This window comes from Armigeres subalbatus, chromosome 3 (genome assembly GCF_024139115.2).
Source record: "Armigeres subalbatus isolate Guangzhou_Male chromosome 3, GZ_Asu_2, whole genome shotgun sequence".
In the NCBI taxonomy this organism is placed as follows: domain Eukaryota; kingdom Metazoa; phylum Arthropoda; class Insecta; order Diptera; family Culicidae; genus Armigeres; species Armigeres subalbatus.
The window spans coordinates 197,829,329-197,856,941 of NC_085141.1; the positions used below are offsets into that span (position 1 = coordinate 197,829,329).

The 27,613-nt window shown below is 39.3% G+C and overlaps 1 protein-coding gene across 1 annotated transcript in view; it reads left to right on the top strand.

Moving 5' to 3' along the window:
* The first annotated feature begins 10,691 nt into the window (after positions 1 to 10,691).
* LOC134225175 (conserved oligomeric Golgi complex subunit 7) overlaps positions 10,692 to 27,613 on the top strand; it is a 61,331-nt gene continuing 44,409 nt past the window's right edge. Inside the window, exon 1 of the mRNA XM_062705036.1 lies at positions 10,692 to 10,835. Coding sequence (XP_062561020.1) covers positions 10,833 to 10,835 — 3 coding nt within the window. The 5' untranslated portion in view covers positions 10,692 to 10,832. The remainder of the gene's footprint in view (positions 10,836 to 27,613) is intronic.

The following is a 27,613-nucleotide window of genomic DNA, read 5'->3' on the forward strand; positions in this document are numbered from 1 at the left end:
TAGCGCATCTTATTGTTGCATGATTTGTTGTTGTTGCGCAACTACACGTCCGAAGCTGATGGTCCGAACGGTCCGAATGTGTGAGTGGCGAAACAAAGTGCATGAAAAACAAACACTCATGCACGGTTAAACTCATCTACCCAAAATGAAGTTCAAACAACTCAAAATTAAGGATCTGTTTTCAGAGAAATTCACCATTGATTCAGTTTAGGTACAGGCAAAAAAATGTTGCGGTCGAAACTACCATTCCGAGGGTTAATTTAAGAATACGCACCGACGATTTTCAGCAGACAACAATCCCGTTTGATTTTACCATGCACGCAGTAAAAATCAACTGTGGTCGTGGTGGAATGTTGTTACATGAACTGAATCAGTGGTGAATTTGTCCGAATGCATGGTTAATTTAACTGAAAATTTGTGGTTGTTTTAAAAACATGGGGTAGTCTACAAAATAGTAATTGTTACCATGGAATTTTTTCTGTGTAACAACATTCGCAAGGACCACAGTTGATTTTTACTGCGCGCATGGTAAAATCAAACGGGTTTGTTCCCGACCAACCATTTCTTCAATTTTCTTTAAAATTCTTCATATAGATCGTTAAAGGTTTCATATCAACCGTCGATAGCGATCGATGCCATTTCATGAAGAATTTTAAATTAATCAAAAGTTAAAACACGGAAAATTTTTATCGATCTTTTCCAAAATATCGATATCAATTGATACCAACAAAAAGTTATTTATTTTTACAGTTCTACTTTACCGACCTGTCAAAATTTCCAACAAAAACAAAAATAGATTCTTCAGAGGTTTGCTTCTACATTTTTTGTTTATTTATTTGCTTAATCGGGAATCGAACCTGAAGGAGTGATGATGTTATAAATTTCCCCAGAGAACTTAACCACTAGCCCACAATGAAATGATGATTGTAAGCAGCTAAGTTGCATCAACATGCTAAGACTTTAAATTTTCAATCGCATATTACTTGCATATAGGGGGATTATTTCCCACTTAACACCATTCTCACATTCATCTTACTTCAATGCGTACATAAAATGACAGCTGCTGTTAATTGGTTCGTAAATTGGAACTATATTACGGCTTTTTGAATTAATCCGAGTGTCGTTTCATTCAACATCCGTTCATTTTTAGAAAATTTCTAAATCATAATTTTTGAGATGTAAACAAACTGCAAAATATCCATCGGTGTTTTGGTATCCAACGATATGAATCGATGGACTAAAACGTAATGAAGGTGCAGCGATGTTCCACAGTAAAATTCGTTGTCAAAATATATCATAAAGTTGAGATCGTACTTTATCAGAAATCTGATAACGTTTCATGAATATTCATATCGTTATTGTGAATAATTTGATGGTAAAGATGTAGCGATGTTCATCTTTCAAATACTTTGTCAAAGTATATCATTGCGTTGATATCATACTTTATATGAACTATGATAACGATTCATTAAGATTTGTATCATTTTTGTGAATAATGTAGTGTAAAGAAATACCAGCAAAATTATTTAATTTCAGATAAATAACTTCGAAGAAGTTTGACGAATGGTTGGCCGGGTTAGAGCAAGATTACCGGTGGTGAGTTTAAGCCGTTTGGCAGCGCAGAATCAATACTTGACACTTTACCGGTCGCTACTAAACGCGCTGCTATAACAGTAGCGCGACTGACAGGTGACCAAATTTGGTAGCGCGATAAGAGCGCTGCTATTTGATGAACTGTCAACTGTCAAACATCACCGGTACGGAATACAGCAACCAAATTGAGAGCCGAAAATAGTGACCGATACGGAAACGAGTGACGAAACTAAAATGAAAGCGCTGCGCGGGTGATTAAAATGCTCGCGACCGATAATGATGCTCTTATCTGCTGAAAATCGTCGGTGCATACACTGAGAAAAATTTTATAGTAGAAACTTCCATTTTAGGGGTAATATTGAGAACAGTACCGACGTTTTTCAACCGAAGTGCCAATCGTCTTAAAATGACTAAAATATGGTCGATCTTACGATAAAAATAGTATATTCAACCGCTTACATGGTTTCTTACTGAAAATATAGTAAAATTGTGTGGTAAAATCAACTATTTTGTTTGAGTCTATGCTAAATAACAATTTTTGTAGTAAAATTGAAAATAATATCAATCAGATTTACTACATTTATGGTTAAATTAAGCGATTTGTCCCTTCGGTTGAAAAAAGTCGGTACGGTTCTTAATTTTACCACAAAATTGTAATTTCTACTTCAAAGTTTTTTTCAGTGTATTCTTAAAATAACCCTTAGAATGGTATAGTTTCCACCGCACCATTTTTTCTGTGTAAAAGTGACAGTTCGGACATTAAAAAATCATCCCGGGCCGTTAAAAGAATGGCTGGTGCTACCCAGCAATTTCAATAGGACATCGATGGAAAAAGATTCGACATCTGTCAAAAGTAATCTTGCTCTGCGATCAAGGTTATTTGATAATTATGGAAATGTCACTTCTAAGTTTAAAGGCCACCTTACACCTCGGGAAAATTTTCCGCCGGATTTTTGCCCCCGTGTATTTTAAAGGGGGCCGGGATTTTGATTTTCCGTGCCCAAATCCCAAAAACATCGCATATGCAAAAATGCATGGGGAAAAAATCCGCGGACCAAATTCCCGAGGTGTGAGGCTGCCTTAATTTCAGTTTAATTATCCAATTGGCGCTTTGATGTTGCATGAAGAAGAAGAAGCAGAAAGATGATAATCGAAAAAATCTCCACGGGAAACCATACGAAGAAGTTTTTAAAACTCTTCTCAAAAATTCTAGAAGCAATTTAATTAAAAACGATTAGCCAAAATTGATAATTGTGTTGAGGGTACGGGGCAAATTATTCAATTACAGCCTAATCAACGTTTACGCACCGACAAATGATAAATCCGACGACGTGATGAATGTCTTGATAAAGCCTATGGAGGGATAATTAGTAGGGAGAGCCTTCACTCCGCTACCAATGACAACAACCTACGGCAAGTAAATTTCGCTGCTGCCTGAGGGATGGCCATCAGCAGCACCTACTTTGAACGAAAGAATATCCTAAAGCACACCTGGAGACATCCAAATGGTGAAACTTGCAACCAGATAGACCATGTTCTGGTGGATGGGCGTCATTTCTCGGATGCGAGCTCGGATGTTATCGATGTGCAGACATTCAGAGGTCCGCCCGCATAATTACAAACTGTACATGGATATTTTCCCTTGCGGTCGACAACAGTATCCTTTACTGTTGACAACTGTAAATGAACAATCTCATATAAAGTTTTAACAGTTTGTGGTACGGTTATTTGACAAATAACAATATGTTGAATGGGTTGTTAAGTTATGTCACCATAAAAAATCGTCTGTTTTCGCGTGCAAAATTTTCGCTCAACAGTATGATAAAATGTTGACATATAATGCAGGAAATAAAGAACATTTTAGAGACAGCATGTTATATGTTGACATTTAGTGATGATGTCGAGCAGTTATGGTTGAATCGATCGAAAAGTATTCGATAACCGCAACGTAAACTGTGAAGCTATATCTTACATCGTAATAATGATTCTGACCATATAACATGTTGTTTTTTATTATGCGGGCGAACATTGACTCTGATCACTACCTCGTTGTCAGTAAAATTCGATCACGGTTGTCAATTGTATCGAATGAAAGATCACAGCGAACGATGCGTTACAATATCCTGCGATTGTCGGCGGAAGGACTATCGGCTGAGTACCGCCAGAAGCTCGACGAACGGATAAGTGCAATCAACGTTAGCGACAACATCAACGATCTATGGGAGTCGATCCATGGAGCGGTTAGCACAACAGCACGAGAAATGGTAGGCACCGCACAGAGGCGACCCAGGACGGGATGGTTCGATGTGGAGTGTCAGAGAGTGACAGACGAGAAGAACGTTGCCAGAAGCCGGATGTTGGAGTCGGGTACCCGATCGAATAGAATTCGGTACAAGGAAGCAAGAGCAGCCGAAAAACGAACCCACTGCTCTGCCGTGTCAAGCATATCTGTCCCATGTCGAAAAATATGCAACTGAGAAAAATGCGATTGAAGTTGGAAACATATTTTTCAGATTGTAGCGAAATTGCCTCATGAAATTTTGATTAATAAACGTGTAGGGTAAAACTAGCAACCCTATAACCAGAGACCGGCGGAGTGAAAAACTGTCGAAATGGCAACGTATGAAAAGGTGTGATATCGTGGAAATAATACTGGCATCACTTGAACTTTTTGCTTGACTCTTATGGGTGAAAAAAGTAAACAAGTCAATTTGGAACCTCTTTTGACGGTTTGATTGGAAACAAGATGGCGTCTTTGCCGATCTCTTATTCTAGTATTTCTAGGTAAAACGCCCTCTCGTTGTGGTATGTCCTGATGGTGCGGTAATGATAAAATAGTAATAGTCCTTTCGGGACAGCATCAAAAACAATTGTGGATCCGTTAAAGCCCTTTGGATTAACCACTAGAACACCTTTTGTTCAACAAAATTCTATTCAAAAAGATGAAAAATCAACATTTTTCCTTAAAAAATTGCGTCCCTTGCTAAGGTCCTAGTGCTAAGGTCCTATTGTTGTGGTATCGCTCTCCATAAGAAATACAGGCAATACCGCAACAATAGGGCTGACCTTCAAAAAATATCGCAAGGATAGGCAGCTGCGTCTTATTATTGTGGTAGTTTGTTTTATTGTAATGAAAACAAAACAACATAAGTTTAGCAAAATTGACGTAATGTTTACGGAGCTAAATGAGCACTCTATTCGACAGCTGCAATGTGAAAAAGATAAATCGTTCATTTTAAATGCATTTTTTAAATAAATTTGGCATGGAAGCGATGCTTAACCCCTCCATAATGGGTCGTTTTACCCTATCGATGAAAATAGTGTATTTCTAATGGCTTAGTATGTTTCAAAGGATAAACACGGTTTTTAGTGGAATTTATTCATTGGGACATTTATGCTGCGAAATTGAAGCCAAAATTGATAATTCCAAGCATAGTTGTCCCAGTGCTAGAGTATCATCAGATTACTTTGCGCTTAGCAAAAGTTTAGTTGGGTCTGGATATTGTGGATTTACTTGACCAATGGATTCGAAGGTCGTTTCACTTGCCTATTTCAAACGTTCCCTTTTCCAGCAAGGTTTGCCAAACTCAATAAATGTTTGGTAGATTACCTTGTTTTTTGCTCCTTGTCTATCAAAACAGATGTCAAAACATCGGAAAAAGAAAGAGAAGTCCGAGGGAAACAGCAAAAAGCTCGTGTCAGACTTGCCAGTTTTGACAGATTTTACTATGAAGATGGGTGTGAAGGTGTAAACGGCGATTTCAACGACCGTTCAAGGAGCGACTATTTCGAACGGTCGGGTCCAATTATAGATAATGGAATATATAGATGAGCGAAGATAAATCCTGTCTCCAAACGAACTGTCAAACGTGTCTCCAAACGAGCATGACGTCACGATTTCAATGGAAACGTTAAGGGCTGTGACGTCATATGCGCGTGTGCACGGGCAAAAAAATCTCGCTTAACTTTTCAAAAGGTCCTAAGTAACATTTTTTTCATGAATTAATCTGAGTACTGCAATCAAAAGCTTTCATGTTGTTCTGTTGATTGCGCTATTCAAATTAATTCATGAAAAAAATGTTACTTAGGTCCTTTTGAAAAGTTAAGCGAGAAATCGACTCAGCCATGCTTTCGCTCATCTATACACTCTGAGAAAAATCTATACCAAATAGATTTAAAGTTACGCTAATGAGCTATTCGCCTGGTTGACCCCAAGTTCGATTAGATGCGCACTATACTACGTTAGTATAACTTTGATATATTGGGAGATAGTATAAGTTGACTTTAATCAACACTACACTCAGAAATTTAAAAAATCGTCCATGGTATAAAATATAATCAATTATACTATTAACGAGATTTATTCATAGCTTCCCGGATAAAAAATACAATAGAGTTGCAATAAAATATCATAAAATCACAATGCATTTTATTTATGAACATTAAATTCTATTGTTTTTATATCATACCAATTAAAGTGCCATATTGTTGTTTCAATAGACGTACAATAGATTCAATTGCCAGTAAAAAGTTGACAATAGAACCACAATAAATTCAATTGTAATGGCAAAAATTTGTTCGAGAAAAAATCGATTTTTTTATTGTAAAGATACATAACAACCCCTATTTTCTATTGTAAAACTGCCATTTACAATAGCCGTTATGGTGGAAAACAATATTCTTCAATGTTATTCTATTGTGAGCCACAATAGAGTTTACCGTAATTACTATTAATTTCAGCGTAATGTTACAACAATTTCTATTGTAATTGTTTTGGAATTTTTTATTAGGGTTAGTTTAAAATCTATACTATCATATCATATAAATTATTCTAACGCAGATTTCCGTGAAATTATTCTCTTTAGCATATCTGGTGTTGACAGGTGGTTCCATTTTCACTAAAACTGCTAGCAGCTCAGGAACCAAGTTAGGAAACTTTAAGGATTAATTTAATATTTATTAAATAAATAAGGATTATATTTGAAGCATCCATGCAAGCAAGACGATGGTAAACGCAGTAGAAAGGTAAGTTCTGCATGACAATATGAATTTGATTCAATCTATAAATTTTGATCTCGGAACATGACTTTAAAGTGTTTGTTATAGGTTATGCCGGAAGACTCGCTGCAAGACTTGCCGGAAGATGGAAACTGCCGCCTCCGAAAACCAACATACGGATAAACTTTTTATACGATGGAGGACTACGGAAACGCAAGGGAAAATACCGTGGCACGATGGTCCAGGATAGATAAATAGGCACAAATTCCTATGATGCCGCACCGCCGCGGTTATTGCCGGACATTGATGTATCGCAGAATAGCAGAGTACCATAGTGTTGACGAACCTAATTTATTAATGTTTTGTATTATTAAGTTGTGTAATGATATGTAAACGCTAAATAAAGCTTTATTATAGAACATATTTTTATTTTCAAACTTTAATTGATCAAAACAAAACAATTGTTCAGTGCAGAATCCATCTAATTTTCTATCCGAATGAGGTTAAACTACACTCTTAGAAAAATCTATACTAAATAGATTAAAAGTCATTCTAACTGGCTATTCTCCTGGTTGACCCCGACTTCGTATAAGTGCCACATAAACGAGCTTAGTATAACTTTGATTTAAACGAATCATAGTTTAACTTACTGAAAATCCTTCATAGCATATCGTACCTGCTTGTCCCCCGGTTGAAATATTTCAATTTTGTTTTGTTTTTAATTATGAACGAGAAAAAACAATTGTAGAAATGATCCATTATTTATTTATCAGAACCTGAGATCAGAACTAATTACAATATTATTATAAATTTCAATGCGTTTTAGGTTACTATTTGTAGAGCTGGTTTACGGTGCATAAGAAGAAGATAAGAAGATATTTTTGTTGTGGTTCAACGTCGATTTTGATCAATGGGGGTCGCCTCAAGTTCCGATGGGTAACAGCAGATGGTTGGGACTCTAATGAGGATCTGTTTATTTCTGCTACTTGACTGCAATCGAGTTGGAGAGACCCGAATATCTTTGATGGTGTTTCTCGTCACTTGCCATGCAGGTTTCTCACTGATGTTTAGCATTTCTTTTGGCTAGAATCAAAAACAAGAACAAAACATTTCAATAATAAGATGGATATTAGGAGAATTCGATTTTTACTCACCTAATGCCCTTTTGGCTTGCCTGTACAACCCCACTGTCATGAACCAGTACCAATAGCGTTTAGGTCCTCCATTGCAAATAATGGTAGCTTTTCTTCCTGCAGAACATGAGAAGAGTCAGTTTCTTCAATCCCAATTCGATTCTAAAAATCTGTCGTATTTGAGCTAGGCGAACAGCCTTCATCTCCATAAAGTCGTCGGATAGGATCTTGTTCCCGAACTCGATAAGATCATCCAGCTGCCTTTATTGATACCTTTAATCGTCCAGGTGCTGGAAAGGAGGAACAGGAGCAAAAGTTAGTCACTGAACTGTATTAATGGATGGATTCCATGAATAATTCACACCTAATTGAAACATTTAGTGTTACGGAGGTGGCAGAAATTTGCTATCGGTGTTTTCACGTAGGTAATAAGAAAGTAGATAATTCAATAAAGGCATCCGGATTTTCGACGAATGTCAGCTGCTGCATGTAATTAATCTGCAATTTGTAAACTGCCTTGTCATCGTGATACGATCCTTCGAAGATAACCGTGAATAAGTTACGGTGGTAAAAATTTGCGAACTGCGGAGACATGGAAGTTCAGAGGCCGTGCGTTGATGCGTTCGCGTGCCATTCGCGACAGCTTAGCGGCTGTCCTCAAAGGCCATGGTTTTTGGCTGATCGATACATTTAAGAGCGCTCTGATTATCCCATTATCCACTACGGAATAAGTTATGCTACAAAAAGAAAAATATTCATAACGACTGAGGATATCTTAATTATATACACTTACATCTGTCTGCAGCCTGATGGTTTTCAGTTTTCACATCTGTTTGATCACCAGAATCATGCGGAAAATCGGTGCCATTTTTGCCAACAAAATGAATCCAGCTTTCCACGCTCGGTAATGGCGGCTTGTCGGTGTGTTAAAATCAATCAGTCACTGTACTTTTCGACACTAGCTGGAGGAAAACTCACTGGCGAAAAGGCCTTTTTTCCCTTCCCCTCACCCAGGAACGCCAGTGAGCTTTCCTCCAGCTAGTGTCAAACAGTACAGTGACCGATTGATTTTAACACAGCAGCAAGCCGCCATTACCGAGCGTGGAAAGCTGGATACAAGTAGATGATAAATTCACGCTATTATATCACAGTATACATTATTATCATTGATAGTATACTTTTTAATCATATAATATATAATCATATATGATTCGTATAACATTAAGGTGATTATACAATCAAGCCAAGTGGTGAATTTCAAATTCACCACACGGTTTTTACTCCTATTATCAAAAGTTCAAATCTAGCGTAATAATGTTCGTACAATGCTAAAATTAAAGTCGATTGTTTAGCATAAGTAAAGGCCAGTATCGACTTAAAAAGTAGAGAGGTTACGGAATTTTGTTCAATATTACCAAGAGGAATTTTGACAACTGATCAGCATGGAGAAAATTGTCACTTTTACTTTCGGAATAATCGAGCAGAATATTTTTCCGGAAGTAAAGTGACAGCTCCCATTCCTTTGCGTGGGAACCTTACAAATGCCAATTTTGTTTCTTGTTCTTTTCATGTGGATACTGCTGTAAGAATTTTGTTTCGATTCTTTACTTTTCCGATTCAGAGAACGGAATTTAACATGTGATTGAGATAGAAAAAGAAATTTCTTTTGAACACGATACCAACCTTAAGCAAACGATCTACGGATGTTTTATCCCCATGAGCGTATGTGGTTCTCTCAATTCGTGCTCTTGAAAAATCACTAGAAAAAGCACGTGGTTTCCAAGATGGCTGATTTGTGGCTTTGTTGTATAACCACCTTAAAGAATGTCGAACACGGAGATTTGAGAATACTCATTGAATGTTTTAAAATCACCCACCTCTAGAATCTATATGAAGCTGTCAAAAAGATGGGTGATTTCAAATTTTGCTAAATGGGTGAAAAAACCCCATCTTCTAGCAGTTCCATTCCGTCAACAAAGAGGGTGATATTCATCCGTTTATGGGTGAAAAATCTGTTAGCAGTTTTTCGAGAAACTTCTGACTTTAGAAAATTCAATGCCTGTAGTGATATGGCAAATTATACAATAAATTCGAAAAACAGAGGACACACCCTTGCATCCAAGTCTAAACAGCAAACGTGAGTAAAATTTGAATGTTTCTAAAGTAGCGAAATGTATTAGAACATAAAAAATAGTTTACAAAACCCGTTACAAAATTGTTCCAAACTCTGATCTGCGTTTTGCCTTTTCCAGTTCACTTCATGATGGATTGCTCGTGCATAAAAACAGTACAGCAGAGGACAATGTAAAGGAATTTGGATGCCTGGATTGAGACCTAAATGACCCAGAAGTCTATCAAACTGCCTGCTACTAGAACATCTTTGGACTTTCAAAAATAAATGGCTGACCTAACTATTGTATGTGATTTTTAATAGGTTCAGCGGGTTCAGTATCTTAAACTTGTGTCATGTATAAAATAAGTGGAGTAATAAATACGTTTTTGTTGTACGCCCAATTTTTTAAATTATTTAAATCACAATCATCAGCGCTGAAATTATTTGACTGCAGATGGGTGTTTTTCACCCATCTAAAAGATTTTTTTTATTCGAGAAGGTGAGTGAAAAATACACATCTATTTTGACGTACAAGCCTTCTTCCCATTTATGGGTAAAGCCACTTTACCCACCTTATGGGTTAGTCCACTTATCTCGAAGGTGGGTGAAAAAACACCCACTTCTGGGTGTTCCTATTTCTCCGTGAAAATGCTTAATTTCATATCTATTTCAGATTTGTTCTATTTCTGAGTGTACAATAAATAACAACAAAGAGAAAATGGAGGGACAAGAGAAAAAAGTACCTAAAATTAGGTACTTTTTTTTAACCGTGTAGAAGTCTTTCTGCTTCTTCTTCATGCAACATCGAATCGCGTTTTGTTTGTTGCATTGTAATCTAAAAATAATGACAGTTCTCAACACCACACCGTCATCGGTGTCCTCTTATCATTTTTTCACATTATAGTTTTTAATTTTGGTGTCATTTGTGTAAAGTTTGTAGTAAAGGTTTATCAAAATATATAATCAATTAACTGAAGGATTGTCAATAGATAAAAATGGTAAGTATTCATAAACATAAATCATGTTGATAAAATTGCTCCAGAAATAAGTCAATCGTATTATGACGACAACATTTGAAAACGAATTAGCTTGTTTACATATTCGACGAACATGGCATTTACAGGGCTGTTACAACAGTTGCGAATTTCTTGGATGTGTTGCGGATATTCTTTTCCAGTCGCGAAAAACGCGCATTTCTATTATTGCACTTTTTAAAAATCGTGATTTACAAATATGAAATTGATACTGCGGATACTTTGTCTACCGATTCTTCGAATATCAAGTTCCTAGACATATTTACGGGATATCTGCTAGCGCCAGGAAACTCTATCCGACGAAGCTTCCAGCATCGTCTCCCAAATCAGTTGCTTAAAAACGAGCAATGGGTAGGTATAATGTTTTAAATATAACCGCGAGTAGACGTAGGACTTATATAAACGTAACGTATTTACATTCAACTTTTGAATTAATGGAGTTTGCTTATAGGTATTGATATTGGAAACAACAACTTCCATGCTGTGTAGAATTAGCATAGCAATTTGTTTATTCAAAACTTCTGGAAATAAAACTAATAATTAAATACATAATTAGAATTGCTTTGTTTCTAACTATTAAGCCCTTATTTACTCAAGCAAATATAGGGCATTTATAGATTTCTTATTGATGATAGTATTTGAAGCTTAAAAAGGTTTTTAAGCCAGGTTACTATTTTTGCATTCGTATATCATGAAGCTAGCACAATGATACTTTTATGCCCAGGGAAGGCGAGACAATAATTGTTGACAATTATTGAGATTCTCACGTCCGAATTATAGATAGTAGAATCTATAGATGAGCGAAAGCATGGCTGAGTCGATTTTTTTGCCCGTGCACACGCGCATATGACGTCACAGCCCTGAACGTTTTCATTGAAATCGTGACGTCATGCTCGTTTGGAGACACGTTTGACAGTTCGTTTGGAGACAGAGGATTTATCTTCGCTCATCTATATATTCCACTATCTATAGTCCGAATGTGTGAGTGGCGATAAAAGGAAAAAACAAACACTCCTAGATGGTGCTACTCAGCAAAGATTGGGTAAAAATTAATATATTTCCATATATTTTTTGACTCTTTTGAAATCATTGTGATGACCCGAGCATTTTTGAGGTTATGAGCAGAAGGAAAACAAACATGTTTTTACACATGATGAATTGCACATTAGTGTGCGAGCGCTAAACGTCACTCATCTCTATCTATAATCTATCTCTGATCTATAATTTTCCACGCCGCTTAAAATTTTCAGTAGAAACTCCTAAGATTCATTGGATTTTCCGTATAAGTTCTCCGTGAAAACTAAGCGTGGAAATTGTAAAGGAGTTCCCGTTGAAATAAAAAAAAATCTGTTTGAAATTGAATTTTTGAACAGGAAAGAGTTGTTCGGCAGAAAGTCACAAGGCTGAAAGTTGTTACACCGAATCGTTTAACCGAAAAGACTATTTGGTAGAAGCCTACCCGAGCAAAGCTTAAGAGCAAATCGATAACTTGTTTTAATGTTGTGAAATCATCGATTATGTTTACTTAATTTGATATCTTTTTGGTTGTTCTAACGGTTCATCTTACTATCTTGCTGTGACATTGACATCAGATCAAAAACTATTTCTGCTGTCGATGAAAGCAAATCAAAAACTAAATTTGATATTGGTTTCCGATAGCAAAATAAGTACACAGTTTGATGTCATATCATTCAATTTAGTAATCTACAGCAACGTGAGATCAAAATATGTAATCAATCATGATGATTTATATATATTTGAAAACAGTTATGAATCAATTTGAAGTCAAAATCAAAATATTCTATATGCTCTCATTATGTTTACAGACTTTGGTAGGATATCTAGCCTACAGATATTTGGCCAAGAATGTCATTTGGTCGAACAGTTCCTTTGGCTGAAAAAAACGTGGACTTGTCCTTCGGCCGAAATAGTCGTTTGGTTGAATGGGCAATTTAATCAAAAGGACATTCGGTCGAAAGTGTAGTCCGGTAAAATTGGTCATTTATTTAGCAACAACTGCCAACAGGTGAAACATACGCACCCCAATGACATACTATACGACATACATACGGCAAAATAGAATGCTCTAAATCTAACACAAAATACTCTTAAATCTATTCTTATTAGTTTAATACGAGGAACATGAAAATCAAACACTTCATAACACCTATTAAACACGAGACACATGCCTTTGATTGGCTCATTGATTCCGTAGTTAGTTCTAGAAGCACGAATGTACAAGAATGAGTGTGAGCGAAGATTACGATTTCGTATGTTTACTTCGATCTTTTCTAGCAGATCTGGACAATCAATATGGCCTTGAAGCAAATCTCCAATAAAACAGGCTTTTGCAACATTACGTCTAGCATTAAGTGTTTCCAAGTTTATAAGCATGCAACGGTTCTCATATCTTGGTAAATTATACACTGACAAAAATCCAATCACATCCATTATGTGTGGCAAACATAAATTTTGACTATAGCATTTCCCACATAACGGCTATTTGAATTCGCATAGCATATATGTGGAAACACACATAACCGTTATTAACTAATAACCTTTATGTGGATTTTCCTATAGCGGCTGGTTATTAACGCACACATAAAATTTATTTGTGAATTTCTTTAGATTTTTGCCAATAAAAATGTGTGGATTTTTATTAGTGTAGGAATCTTGCCAATTGAGAAATCGGAGAGCAAAGCGGATGAACTTGCGCTGAATTGATTCGATTCGTTGAGTATCATTTTGATAATATGGTGCTGAAGAATATTCTAATATAGGACGGACTAATGAGCAGTACAATGCTTTTAAGCAATAAACATCTCTATTTTTTTTAGCAAAGCGAAAGATAAACCCTAATTGTGATGAGGCTTTGGACACAACATACGATATATGATGTTTAAAAGTCAATTTGCAGTCTAACATAATGCCTAAATCTTTCACAGTCGTTTCACGTTTGATGCTACTTTTATATAAACAATATTCATGTTGATATAGAACATGCTTCCGTCCGAACGAGCTGACACCAGGCTGCAAAAATCTCGAGTTACCGCTGTAGAAACGTAGCATCGCTTGGGCATCTTATGACATAAAAAAGTTTTAAGTCGTCAGCGTACGATACAGTTAAACAGCTTAGGATGAAATTAACATCGTTCATATGAAGTACAAATAAAAAGGGTCCGAGATGGCTACCTTGAGGGACGCCTGAGCTAACCGGAAACGGTGACGAAACATGATCTCCGATTTTGACAGCCATGTTGCGATCAGCCAAATAAGATCGAAGCCAGTTGAGAGTAATGCTACTTAAGCCTAGTTTTTCAAATTTAGCAAGCGCAATATCGTGGTTCATTTTGTCGAAAGCTGCAGACAAGTCTGTGTAGATGGCATCAACTTGGTAACCTTTTTCCATGTGGCTGGTGACGAACGATGTAAACATTGATAAATTTGTGGTGGTAGAACGTTTGGCGATGAATCCATGTTGGTTTTTGGATACATAATGATCACATGTATGCACAAGCTTCCAACTCGACGGAAACGTTCCAGTAGATAGTGAGGTATTAAAAATAGCGGCTAAAGGTAGCGCTAAGGATGACCAACACTTCATGAGCATAATCGATGGAATACAATCTGGGCCACATCCTACTGAACTTTTCAGTTTTTCAAGCGCGCGCGAGACCATGTCTGATGAAACAGTCAAATGCGAGGTGGCGAGAGAAAGTTGAGGAACGTTGTGTGTGGTGGCTTCGATGTCATGGGCGCTAAGCTTTTCGTCAGAGAAAACGCTGCTGAACTGAGTGCGGCGATTTCCTTCACAGTACTTGCTTCTGCATTGCATTGGTCATTGTGGACGGCAGATAAGACTGGTGTCGTTGATTATTCACGTATATTGCCAGAAGCCGCGTGGATCCGACTTAAGACGACTTTGAATTTGAGCTTGATGGATGGAGAACAGATGCTCGTTGAATCTGGAATATTGTTGGTTGGCTTCAGCGTAACCAATTCTAGTTGCATCGGTGCGGTGTTTGCTATGTCTTCTCAGAGCAGCTCTTTTGGAACGTTTTAGACGCTTAAGTTGTGGATTCGACCATTCAGGTTGGGCTGGTTCGCGACGGGTTACTTTAGACACAAACTGTTCAATGGCGTAAAGTAGGATGTTGGACAACGAAGATGCAGCATGATTGTCATTGTTATCGTTGAGTATTTCTGTCCAATCTACATCGCGAAGAAAAGCATTCATACTTTTAAAATCGGCCTTATGGAAATTGTAGAAAATATTGTCGGTTGTGTCGTTGAATTGAATTTGGCACCCACTGTTCAAATTTACAAGCAAAGAGGAGTGATGCCTGCAGTCTTTTACTAATGCTAACGGAGCCCGCATGACAGCGTAATTGCCACAAAAATCTTCGCTAGCAAAGCACAGATCCAGCGTTCGATGATTATCGTTTAAAGTTGAATTTAGCTGTTTGAGTCCCGCAGTACAGTATGTATCAAGAAGGCATCTAGATGCCATTGGCATAGAAGAAAGAGATGGGTCCGGAAATAGAGTATCATTTGAGCCGCTCTGCCGGGTAATCCCGCGGAGGTTGAAGTCACCCACAATAACTATGCTGTCGTTAGGTCCCATTTGAGTAACGACGCCAAATGTGTGTCAATCAGTGAATCGATATTTATCATGTCAGGCGGAGTGTAAATCACGCAAAAAAAGATTGTATGATCTTTAGCAGTGATTGCAACCCACAACTGTTCAACTGCCAAATATCTGGGAGGGCACAAAATGCGCGACTTGATCCATTTACGAACAGCAAGTAATACTCCCCCGCCAGAGTTTTTCCTACTATTTGAAGATGAGCGATCATGACGATACACTGAAAAGGAGCTGTCGAAGAGCTGACAAGATTTAATATGATCGTTGAGCCATGTTTCGGTGAAAGCGTAGATGTCATAGCTAGCATCACTGACTGCCAACTTATAATCGTCAAGTGAACAGTTGATACCTCCAACATTTTAATAGTAGACTAGGATAGATGAAGTAGAAGCCGAAGTATTCTTAATCGCTGGCGATGGGCGTACATTCAATAATATTGATTCGAATGTTGGAGCAAACATAGCTGTGGATACATCGATGACATCTCTCGGAATGGCGCCGTTGCAATCGCTGGAAGGGATTGATTTTACGGCAGACGAATCGTTCTTATAGTGCGCACACTTGCCTGCGTGAGGAGTTTGGAAACCCCTTTCCCTTACATCGTATACAGGACCGGGACGAATGCAGGACGCTGGCAGGATAGGCTTACAGGCATGCGTCCCGGAATAGAGGAAACGTTCGGTGATCGTTTTGAGCTGCTGATGAGAACGGCATCAGGGCGGGAATTGAACTTATGTTGATGGTACTTGCCTGTTTGCACAGGCTGGAAGACCCTTTCACCACACCCATACGCAGGACCAGGACGGCTGTTGTACGCTGGCTGCACAGTCTCGACTGCGATGGGGGACTTCCAATGTGCTTCGTGGTTTGTTGCGTCCTGGTTGCGGAACAAATCCCTCGGTGTATGCAGCGGAGTTAGTTGTTAGGTGTTCCGAAATAGAGGAAATGTTCGGTAATCGCTTTGAGCTGCGGACGAAAACGGCATCAGGGCGGGAAATGAACTTATTTTGATGGTACTTGCCTGTTTGCACGGGCTGGAAGACCCTTTCACCACACTCAAACGCAGGACCAGGACGGCTGTTGTACGCTGGCTGCACAGTCTCGACTGCGATGGGGGCTTCGGGGCTTCCAATGTGCTTCGTGGTTTGTTGCGTCCTGGTTGTGGAGCGATCCTCTCGGAGCATAAAGTTGACGAAATAGAACGGTTTGAAAGACTTGGAAGATTGATGTGGGCGGCAAGCAAATGGTATTTTGTACAGAAATTGATTAATGGTAGCTGACAGGGAGCTGCACAATAGCGCCGTTTTTTGAGTTTGGTTCAAACTCCCGCACGGTTATGCCATCAGGCCAGTACCAGCTATCACCAACTACATTCGAAACAGTGTTACAAACCGTCACAAACGATAGATCCTCGACGTTTTTTGCCCTAGAAACTAGCTTGGTTACTTTCACCATGGAAGATTCAGCATTAGAAATTTCAGCAACATACTGTCTGATCTGTACCTCATTTTGCTCGGGTGCGAAAGGAGTTACATAAAATGATTTCTCGTCGATTAGAGTTTGTGCGTTGTGCGCCACCTTTAATGTGGTAGCTCCAGTTTTACTAGAACCGTCGCGAGTATTATTGGCACTTTTATCCACAGCGGGGCCAGATTGTGCTATGTTACTAGTGGTATGCTAAATAACGGCTGAATTTTTGTTGGCTTGGGTAATTGGTTGCTTCCCGAAAGCAGCAGGTGTAGAGACGTTTGTTCGATGTGTAGTTTTTTTGTCGCCGGAGTTACTTGAGTTCGTAACAATCTGAACGCGTTTGTTGGATCCTACAACAAACCTATCGGAAAGCTGGGCAATAGAGCTGTTGACTTCGTCCCGATCTTCGAAAAAGGAAGTATCGTCGCATGACCTTGACCGATTAATAGGATCCTCAACAGAATCATCCAAATTCAGCTCATCCATGCAACGAGAAAATGAATTCTGGTGTACCGAGCTATTATTAGGTTTGGATTGGTGCGAGCTAAACAAGGTTCTGTTAATTTTGCGGAGATTTTCGCCGTAATCCCCCAGTCGTGTATCCATTGAATCGGTGCGGATTCTCGCAATGCTCGCATAATTGTCTTCTCTCGATCTTAAACAGCTGGCTCGAAGTTCAAACGACAAGACTCGCAGAACCAAAATAACTCGGTTTTAGCGCACCACGATAAAAATTGCGACTTAGACAATCCAACGCACGCAAAATGAAAAGCCCGACAACAAGATCCACTGCAGTTAATAGCCCTGCTGGAATCCAAACTAATTGAGCAGAGATGACATGATTCCATCGTTGATAAAAGTTGGTGACTACTGTACAGATAGTAGGAAAACTTCTAGATGCGTTGAGGTGAATAGGCCTTTTCATGTGACACTGCCGAGGCTGCACTTGTTTACAACCGCTGAACAGGCCTGCAAGTCCGAAGCTGTCAGTTTCATAGAAGAACTGTCAATTGACGATGAAATCAGCTGTTTTTAAACGTCTCGTGAAAAGGCCCATATGAGTTGCGCCTTTGTGTATGCTAAGAGCACCTCCACGGGAGTCGCCATATGGGGCCCTATCGCTATTTCCGGGCCCTTTATAGGGACTCACTTTTACACCGGAGGCATCTAAACGGGAATGTAAAATAAGAACGCAACTCAAAATTAGCCGTGAGTTTCCAAATTTAGCGCCCCATACTGGGTTGCTAAATTGCCATACAGGGTTGCTATTTTGTGAAACGTCACTTTGTTATTGATAAAAAAAATTGCATAAAATCTGTTTTTCTTTTTTCTGAACAATCTCGATGAAATTAAATAGCAAGGGAAATTTGTTTTTCTCTAGTGCCCCAATTTAACTCCGCGAAGTAGTAATTGTAATAATAGATCAGCTATAATGAGGAGCAATGCGCACCGGCGCCCGCTAAAGCCCGAAATATTCATAGATTTTTCGCGAAAGAAAATTCTACTGTTTTTATTTTGCAGGTTATTCCAAGGAGGAGGTTTTCCAGGAATCCCTCAGAATGTTCCTTTAGTAATTATTCAGTTTGTTCTTCAACTAGTTCCTCCAGAAAATCTCCCCCAAGTTTCTCTTTTCTGTCGTTCATTTAAACATTTCTTGTTTTGGAAATTCATGTAGGATCCCTGGCACATTGCTCCGGGAGTTCCCCAGCAATCTTTGTGTTCTTTTAAGAATCTTTAGCAGTTTTCCCAGAATATTTTTAGGACTTCTTCCAGAATCTCTCGGGATTATTTTTATTGGAATTGCCCAATAATATCTTTGGTGGTTTCATTTGAAAACCCATTTTTTTAAGAGAATTGTTTAGATTCTTTCGGATGTTGTTGCATTTTTTTTCTCCGGGAGATCCTTCAGAGAATAAAAAACTGTGGAAGCATTCCTGCAGGATTTTGTCAAAAGATTCCTGTAGGAAAACTGGTGGGAATTTCAGGAGCATTTTTTTCGACTTCCAGGAGGAAGGAAGTCCAGAAGGAATAACGGCGAAAAAAAATACTACGACGGATCTCCAGCGTAGAATTGCCTTCGGGAGATAACGAGCTCTATTCCCGATTCGGTCAAGGATGTTTTCGAGTGAACTCCTTGGGCATAGTTGTCCCACAAAATACATACTCATGCAATGGCGGACACAGAAAAGCTTTCCATTAATAACTGAGAAAATGCTAATAGAATACTAAGTTGAGCAGCTAGCCAAGATCCAGTTGGAATGTCATTGAGTCATTGAAGAAGAAAATGACTACTTTTAGCAACGCACGGTGAGAACTCAATATGTTTACAATGTCGCTATACCTAAAACAGAAACCACCGGTGAGAAGATGGGGCGCTATCCTAAAATAGCACTCAGAAGGGAACGCTATAATAAGAATAGCGATGAGGACTCCCGTGGAGGTGCTCTAACAGGTATGTTAAAGCTTGGCGGGACGTTGCATTCAAGTTGTTGTTGCTGTATATTCACTAAAGATGTCGCTTCGCGTAAAAAAAATTTGCGTAGGTTGTATTTATAATGGGATTGTTATGACACTATACTGCCGTTCTACGCATAATTGTCCCATGTACATAAGGAAGGGGCCCTCCTTAGCCGTGCGGTAAGACGGGCGGCTATAAAGCAAGACCATGCTGAGGGTGGCTGGGTTCGATTCCCGGTGCCGGTCTAGGCAATTTTCGGATTGGAAATTGTCTCGACTTTCCTGGGCATAAAAGTATCATCGTGTTAGCCTCATGATATACGAATGCAAAAATGGTAACTTGGCTTAGAAACCTCGCAGTTAATAACTGTGGAAGTGCTTAATGAACACTACGCTGCGAGGCGGCTCTGTCCCAGTGTGGGGATGTAATGCCAATAAGAAGAAGAAGACATATGGAATCCCAGCAAACATGGGACAAATATGCGTATAACGGCAGTATAGCACTTAGAAATCCACTAACGCGAACTTTGGCAAAAGTTGTTTAGATATATTTCACTGGCGCATTGAAGCAAGCCACATAACACATCGATCGAAAGTGTAGAAGCGAATAGAAGCAGTAGGGGCAATATGAGCCACCCTCATTTTGAGCTTATTGACAAGTTTTATCATGTAAAAGTTATATGATCTTTAAAGGTTCCCCCAAACACACGCGACGCGACAACCGGGACGCGATTCTATCGTTTGGCGACTGCGATTCTGTCGCCTTTGGTATGGAAGCGTAAATGGAACATTGCCTGCAGCGATCCAACGATAGAATCGCGGCGACTACTTGTCGCCGTCGCGTCGATAAAATCACTTAGGTCTGGGGGAGCCTTAAAGGTTCCCCCAAACACACGCGACGCGACAGTCGCGACGCGATTCTATCGCTTGGCGACAGCAATTCTGTCGCCGTTGGTATGGAAGCGTAAATAAAACGTTGCCTGCAGCGACCCAACGATAGAATCGCGGCGACTAGTTGTCGCCGTCGCGGCGATGAAATCGCTTAGGTCTGGGAGAGCCTTAAGAGGATGCTCCACATATGCATCAACGTGAAAATCGCATTGAAATTCAATTCAAACATGAAAATACACTTGAAAATGTAAATTTTCGCTGCATAGGCAACATTATGATAAGATTTCAAGTTTATAAATAAGGTTTTGACACAAAACTAATTAAAATACAGGTCAAAAATACACCAGATTCAAAAGATATAATAAAATTGAATATTGTGCACACATGTTTATATTGATACAAATCTGAATTTATCATAAAACTTTTTTTTTCCCAAAACCAGTCTCTATGGGGCAATATGGGCATACCTGCCCCAACAAACAATTTAAGCTGAAGAAGCTATTTTTTTAGCTGGAGAAGACTATTTCTGTTTGAATAAGCGCTCAATCAGCTTCAAATGTTTGTTGGGGCATAGAACAAGATATCTGGCCTTAAAATGCGAACAAGTTCAAATTTCAGTAGTCAAATACAAGAATATTAGAGTAGAGTGGGGCAAGAGTGCGCGTGGGGTAAGAGTACGTTTTCGATTTTTTGAAGTACTAAAAAAAGATAAACTAGCAGCACTGCATCAGTTTGACTGGTATTCTGGCCAACTATTATCATGTGTAATTGTAAACGATTTGAATAAACAACAAGGGAGATATGGAGTTAGATAACTTTTTGGTTTTGCTAAAAATAATTGGATTTCCGCAACTAGTATTTCATTACCATATATACGTTCAATCAGGTGAACATTATACCATTTCGATAACCTATTGTATAGAGTACTTTATGGTACAGAACACCAATCCGGTTGGTTTTCCAAGAAGTCAAAACCATTACTTGAATATTTTTTGGGACTGTGGGGTAAAAGTACGCAGGAACCGGTGGGGCAAGAGTACGCATATGAATCTTCAAGTTATGATGTCAAACCCGTATCTCCGGCCGAAATAAGACTTCTTCCAAAGCGTAAAGATCCACAACTAAGAAAAAAGTGGCAGAATTTGAAATTATCACAAGTTGTAGGATAAGTTGAATTAATTTGGTGTTAGAAAGGACTTAGCGAACAAAGCACTGAAGCGAAATAATGAAAGTGTATTAGGACTTGTTGTATACCTAAACATAGTACGAAAACACAATTTCATCTAAATGATAATTTCATTTAATCAAAAGATTATTATTATTTAATCAGACTAAGGCCGAAGTGGCCTGTGCGGTATATAAGAGTCTTCTCCATTCGGCTCGGTCCATGGCTACACGTCGCCAACCACGCAGTCTACGGAGGGTCCGCAAGTCATCTTCCACCTGATCGATCCACCTTGCCCGCTGCGCACCTCGCCTTCTTGTGCCCGTCGGATCGTTGTCGAGAACCATTTTCACCGGGTTACTGTCCGACATTCTGGCTACGTGCCCGGCCCATCGCAGTCGTCCGATTTTCGCGGTGTGAACGATGGATGGTTCTCCCAACAGCTGATGCAATTCGTGGTTCATTCGCCTCCTCCACGTACCGTCCGCCATCTGCACCCCACCATAGATGGTACGCAGCACTTTCCTTTCGAAAACTCCAAGTGCGCGTTGGTCCTCCACGAGCATCGTCCAGGTCTCGTGTCCGTAGAGGACTACCGGTCTAATTAGCGTTTTGTAGATTGTCAGTTTGGTACGTCGGCGAACTCTATTCGATCGGAGCGTCTTGCGGAGTCCAAAGTACGTACGATTTCCAGCCACTATGCGTCTCCGAATTTCTCTGCTGGTGTCATTTTCGGCAGTCACCAGTGAGCCCAAGTACACAAATTCTTCTACCACCTCGATTTCGTCACCACCGATGCAAACTCGCGGTGGGTGGCTCACATTGTCTTCTCTTGAACCTCTTCCTATCATGTACTTCGTCTTCGACGTGTTGATGACTAGTCCGATCCGCATAGCTTCCCTCTTCAGTCTGATGTAGGCTTCCTCCATCTTCTCAAAGTTACGTGCCATAATATCTATGTCGTCGGCGAAACCAAATAGCTGGACGGACTTATTGAAAATTGTACCACTCCTGTTAATCCCTGCTCTTCGTATTACCCCTTCCAAAGCGATGTTGAATAGCAAACACGAAAGACCATCACCTTGCCGTAACCTCGACTCGAGAATGCCCCTGAAACTCGAACTACGCACATCACCCGATCCATCGTCGCTTTGATCAACCGTGTCAGTTTATCCGGAAAACCGTGTTCGTGCATTAGCTGCCATAGCTGGTCCCGATCGATTGTATCATATGCGGCTTTGAAGTCGATGAATAGATGATGTGTGGGCACGTTGTATTCGCGGCATTTCTGCAGTACTTGACGAATGGCGAACACCTGGTCAGTGGTGGAGCGTTCGCCCATAAAACCCGCCTGGTACTGCCCCACGAACTCCCTTGCAGTTGGTGCTAGTCGACGGCATAAAATTTGGGAGAGTACCTTGTAGGCGGCGTTCAGCAATGTGATTGCGCGGTAGTTGCTACAATCCAGCTTATCGCCCTTTTTGTAGATGGGACACACGACACCTTCCATCCACTCCTGCGGCAAAACTTCCTCCTCCCAAATCTTGGTAATGACCCAGTGCAGCGCTCTAGCCAGTGCCTCACCACCGTGTTTAAATAGCTCTCCTGGTAGTTGGTCAACCCCAGGGGCTTTGTTGTTCTTCAGCCGGCCAATCTCCTCCTGGATTTCCTGGAGATCCGGAGCCGGTAGAATTATGTCCTGCGCGCGTTCTCCCAGGTCCATCACCATACCGCCATCTTCGTCTGCCACATCGCCATTCAGGTGCTCTTCGTAGTGCTGCCGCCACCTTTGGATCACCTCACGCTCGTTCGTAAGAAGGTTCCCGATTATGTCCTTACACATATCAGGCTGTGGCACGTGGCCCTTACGTGAACGGTTTAACTTCTCATAGAACTTTCGTGTGTTATTAGCGCGGTACAGTTGCTCCGTTTCTTCACGGTCTCGATCTTCCTGCTGGCGCTTTTTCCTCCGGAAAATCGAGTTTTGTCTGTTCCGCGCCTGTTTATATCGTGCCTCGTTCGCCCTCGTGCGGTGTTGCAGCAATCTCGCCCATGCTGCATTCTTCTCTTCCACTAACTGCTCACATTCGCCGTCATACCAGTCGTTTCTCTGATCCGGGGGCACCGTGCCAAGTGCAAGTTAATCAAAAGAATCGTTCATAAATTACGCAACGTTTAGCTGGGAGGGGTTGTGAGATTTGTGACGATCCATATAATTTTTGGAGGATTCATACAAATAGTGTAAGATAGGGGTGGAGGGGTGATGAAATAGCCAAATTTAACGTTACGTGATTGGTGGACTTTCTTTAAGGAAAATGCCTTTGTATACGCCACGCGAAACCTGATATATATTTTTACCTCTGTAGTTTTTTATATATATAAAAAAAACAATGGTTTTTCCGTATGAAAGTGCACATTTTTAGGACCCCCTCCCCCTTTAAGAGTTACGTAATCTTAAAACATTCCCTAATATATGCTCATTAAACATCAATTAAATGTTATTAACTCTTGTTTATGTTAATATATACTTAAAGCACATGACTGGATAAATGCGTACTCTTACCCCACCCGATGCGCACTTTTACCCCACCGGTGGGGTAAGAGTGCGTTTTTCACTTGTCTTGCAATAAGGGTTCTACTAAAACGAATCCCAATAATTTCAATATTTTTTCCACTGGGTAACATAAAGAAAGAGTATATGAATCATCGACACTGATTTGATATGCGGAAGCTTGCTTCATAAGGGCCACATGATTGATTGAAAACTAAGTGCGTACTCTTGCCCCACTCTACTCTATCATATATGTAAGATTCATTACGGAAAAATTACCACAGCGCATTACTGCGATAGAAACAGAAAAAATGACCATTGACCAATTGAAATGTGGCTGTTCAAACGGTGAAGAGTGGCAAATCAGTTCAGTCCGCTGTTGTGCAGTTTTGACGTAAACTACGTCTAAGGGGAAGACTCTGCATTCGTCGACAGAAGCAGAAAAAAACAGACAGATCGCGTGATAAGCAGAAACATAAACGGAATTATTGTAACAATAAGACTGATCAACACCACCATACTACCCACTGTGGCGCAGTGACAAACAAAAACAGCCATACACCTATACTTCCGCGCGATAGAGAGCTGCTCGCGGCGGCTAAGGAACACTTTTCGCGACCGCCACCACCATCAAGCCAACACCCGTACCGCCCAACCATCGCTTTTCGGAGAGGAGAGGTGTTAAATCCATACTTTGCTGCTAACCATTCAAGAACAACCAACGCAATATCTCCATCGCCGAGGCCCTGTGTCTGTCAGTGTTTTGCCAGAATTGACGAACTCCTTAGAGGAAAGCAATGGATGTACACGTTTAAATTGTAATATTCTTAGCATAAGTGACGATGGCAAAAATACTGATGTGGATGAAACTACGGAACTGATGCACTCGGAGAATAGCAATAATCTGAATAAATCAAGTTTCCACAACGGAGAGGTACCTAATAGTAGTGAAGGAAATGAAAACTAACTTTTGAGGATAATAGTGTTAATAACAATCAGTTACAAGCTCAATTGAATCATAACCAAAATAGTTCTTCGCAAAATTTGCATGCATCAAAAGAAATATCAATCTATTTTCAAAACTTTAATCGCATGCGAAGTGCTTCTAAAATTAAGGAAATACAAAATAATATTTTGAGCTGCTCTTATTCAATAATTCTAGCAAACGAGACAAGCTGGGATATGAGTGTAAGAAGTGAGGAAGTTTTGGTAACAGTTATAATGTCTTTAGAGATGACAGAGATTGCGAATGGTCCGAAAAGAAATCAGGTGGTGGTGTTCTGGTGGCAGTTTCCACAAGTTATAATTCAGAAATCATTGCAGTAACGAAATTTAAAGAATTCCAGCACGTGTGGGTGAAAGTTCAAATGGCAAATGAGAATCATATTTTCGCTTCGGTATACTTTCCTCCAAACAGAGCCAATAAAGATCTATATGATAATTTTTTTCTGTAGCTGATCAAATTTTGTCAGGCCAAACTCCTGAAACAAAAATTCACATTTTCGGTGATTTCAACCAACGCAATGTAGATTTCATACCAGATATTGATAATGAAAACATTTTGCTTCCAATTGTTGGAGAAAGTGAAATTCTGCACTTTATTTTGACAAAATCTCAAGCTTGGGACTTAATCAGGTCAACCATGTAAAAATCAACAGAACTGTCATTTGGACCTATTGCTAACTAACATTTATGATGACTTTAGTGTGAACGAATCACTCACACCATTATGGAGAAATGAAGTGTTTCACACGGCAATCGAATACTCTTTGTTTTTACACGATGTTTCCCCACCTAATGACTATCAAATTGAGGAAGTTCTGGATTATCAAGCAGCTAATTACGAGAACATTAGAAATAAATTAAACATTATTGATTGGCAAACAACTTTGAGGAATCAAGATAATATCGAAAATGCTGCTAATTTATTCTACAGTAAATTGTTCAAAATAATAAAAGAAGAAGTTCCAGTTAAAAGACGTAGACGCTCTTTTTCTACAAAAGAACCAATTTGGTTCAATAGGCAAATAAAGAACTTAAAAAATCGAAAGCAAAAAGCGCATAGAAATCACAAAAAAATTATTAATTCAAGTAGTATGGAAAATTATTTGAACATTTGCGATCAACTTAATACGGCTATGCACACAGCATTTGATGAGTATAATGCAAAAACTGAAGCGGAAATTAAATCTTGTCCCAAAATATTTTTCCAATATGTAAACACCAAACTAAAGACTGACAATTTTTCCTCAATAATGTACATAGACAGCAAAGTGGGTACTAATTCTGATGAGATTTGCAATTTGTTTGCTGAGTATTTCCGTGAAATTTACTCTGAACACTCAGAGGAGGACCGTGATCGCGCGTTTTTTGATTTCTATCCTGAGTTCTCAAACGATATAAGCGTCGACCAAATTAATGTTCTTGACATCTTGGACGCGTTAAAACAATTGGACGTAACCAAGAGTACCGGTCCAGATGGTGTTCCCCCCGTATTTTTGAAAACTATGGCAGCTGAGCTCACTGCTCCTTTGTTTTGGCTTTTCAATATGTCACTAAAATCTGGAGAATTTCCTAAACCGTGGAAAACTTCCTTTCTGGTGCCGATTTTCAAGTCTGGCAAAAAATCCGACATCCGCAATTACCGCGGAATCGCTCTTCTCTCCACCATTCCAAAATTACTCGAAGCAATTGTCAATGAGAAAATATTCAACCAAATAAAAAATAGGATCACTACAAACCAGCACGGATTCTTTAAAGGTCGGTCGACAGCTACGAACTTACTGGAATTTGTGAATTATTCTCTTGAAGCCATGGACAGAGGAAATCACGTTGAAGTTTTATATACGGATTTTAGTAAAGCGTTCGATAGAGTTGATATACCAATGCTTCTCTTTAAACTGCAAAAATGGGAATCCAGCCTGGACTCTTTAAATGGCTTGAAGCATATCTGACCAGTCGCAATCAAACAGTTAGGTTCAAAGGAAAGCAATCTGTAGCTATTCATACCACATCGGGAGTCCCGCAAGGCTCTCATTTAGGTCCACTATTGTTTATTTTGTTTGTAAACGACTTGTCCTTCATTCTAGAACATCTAAAAGTATTGATTTACGCTGACGATATGAAACTTTTTATTGAGATCAAAGACGCTGAAGACATGAACACATTCAAACACGAGATCCAGATATTTCATAACTGGTGTATAAAAAGTTTGTTACAGCTCAATATAAAGAAATGCAACTTAATTACTATAAGCAGAAAACGAAGTATTCCAAATATGACAATCACTTTAGGTAGCCAAAAGGTGACAAGATGTGATAGAGTTAGGGATCTTGGCATAATTATAGACTCTAAGCTTACGTTCATTGACCATTATAATACTATTATAAACAAAGCTAATAATATGTTAGGATTCATAAAAGGTTTGGCTACAACTTCCACGATCCATACACTATAAAAACATTATATATTGCTTATGTCAGATCGATACTTGAATATTGCAGCATAGTTTGGTCACCTTACACAGTCACGCATGACACAAGAATTGAGTCGGTACAAAAGCA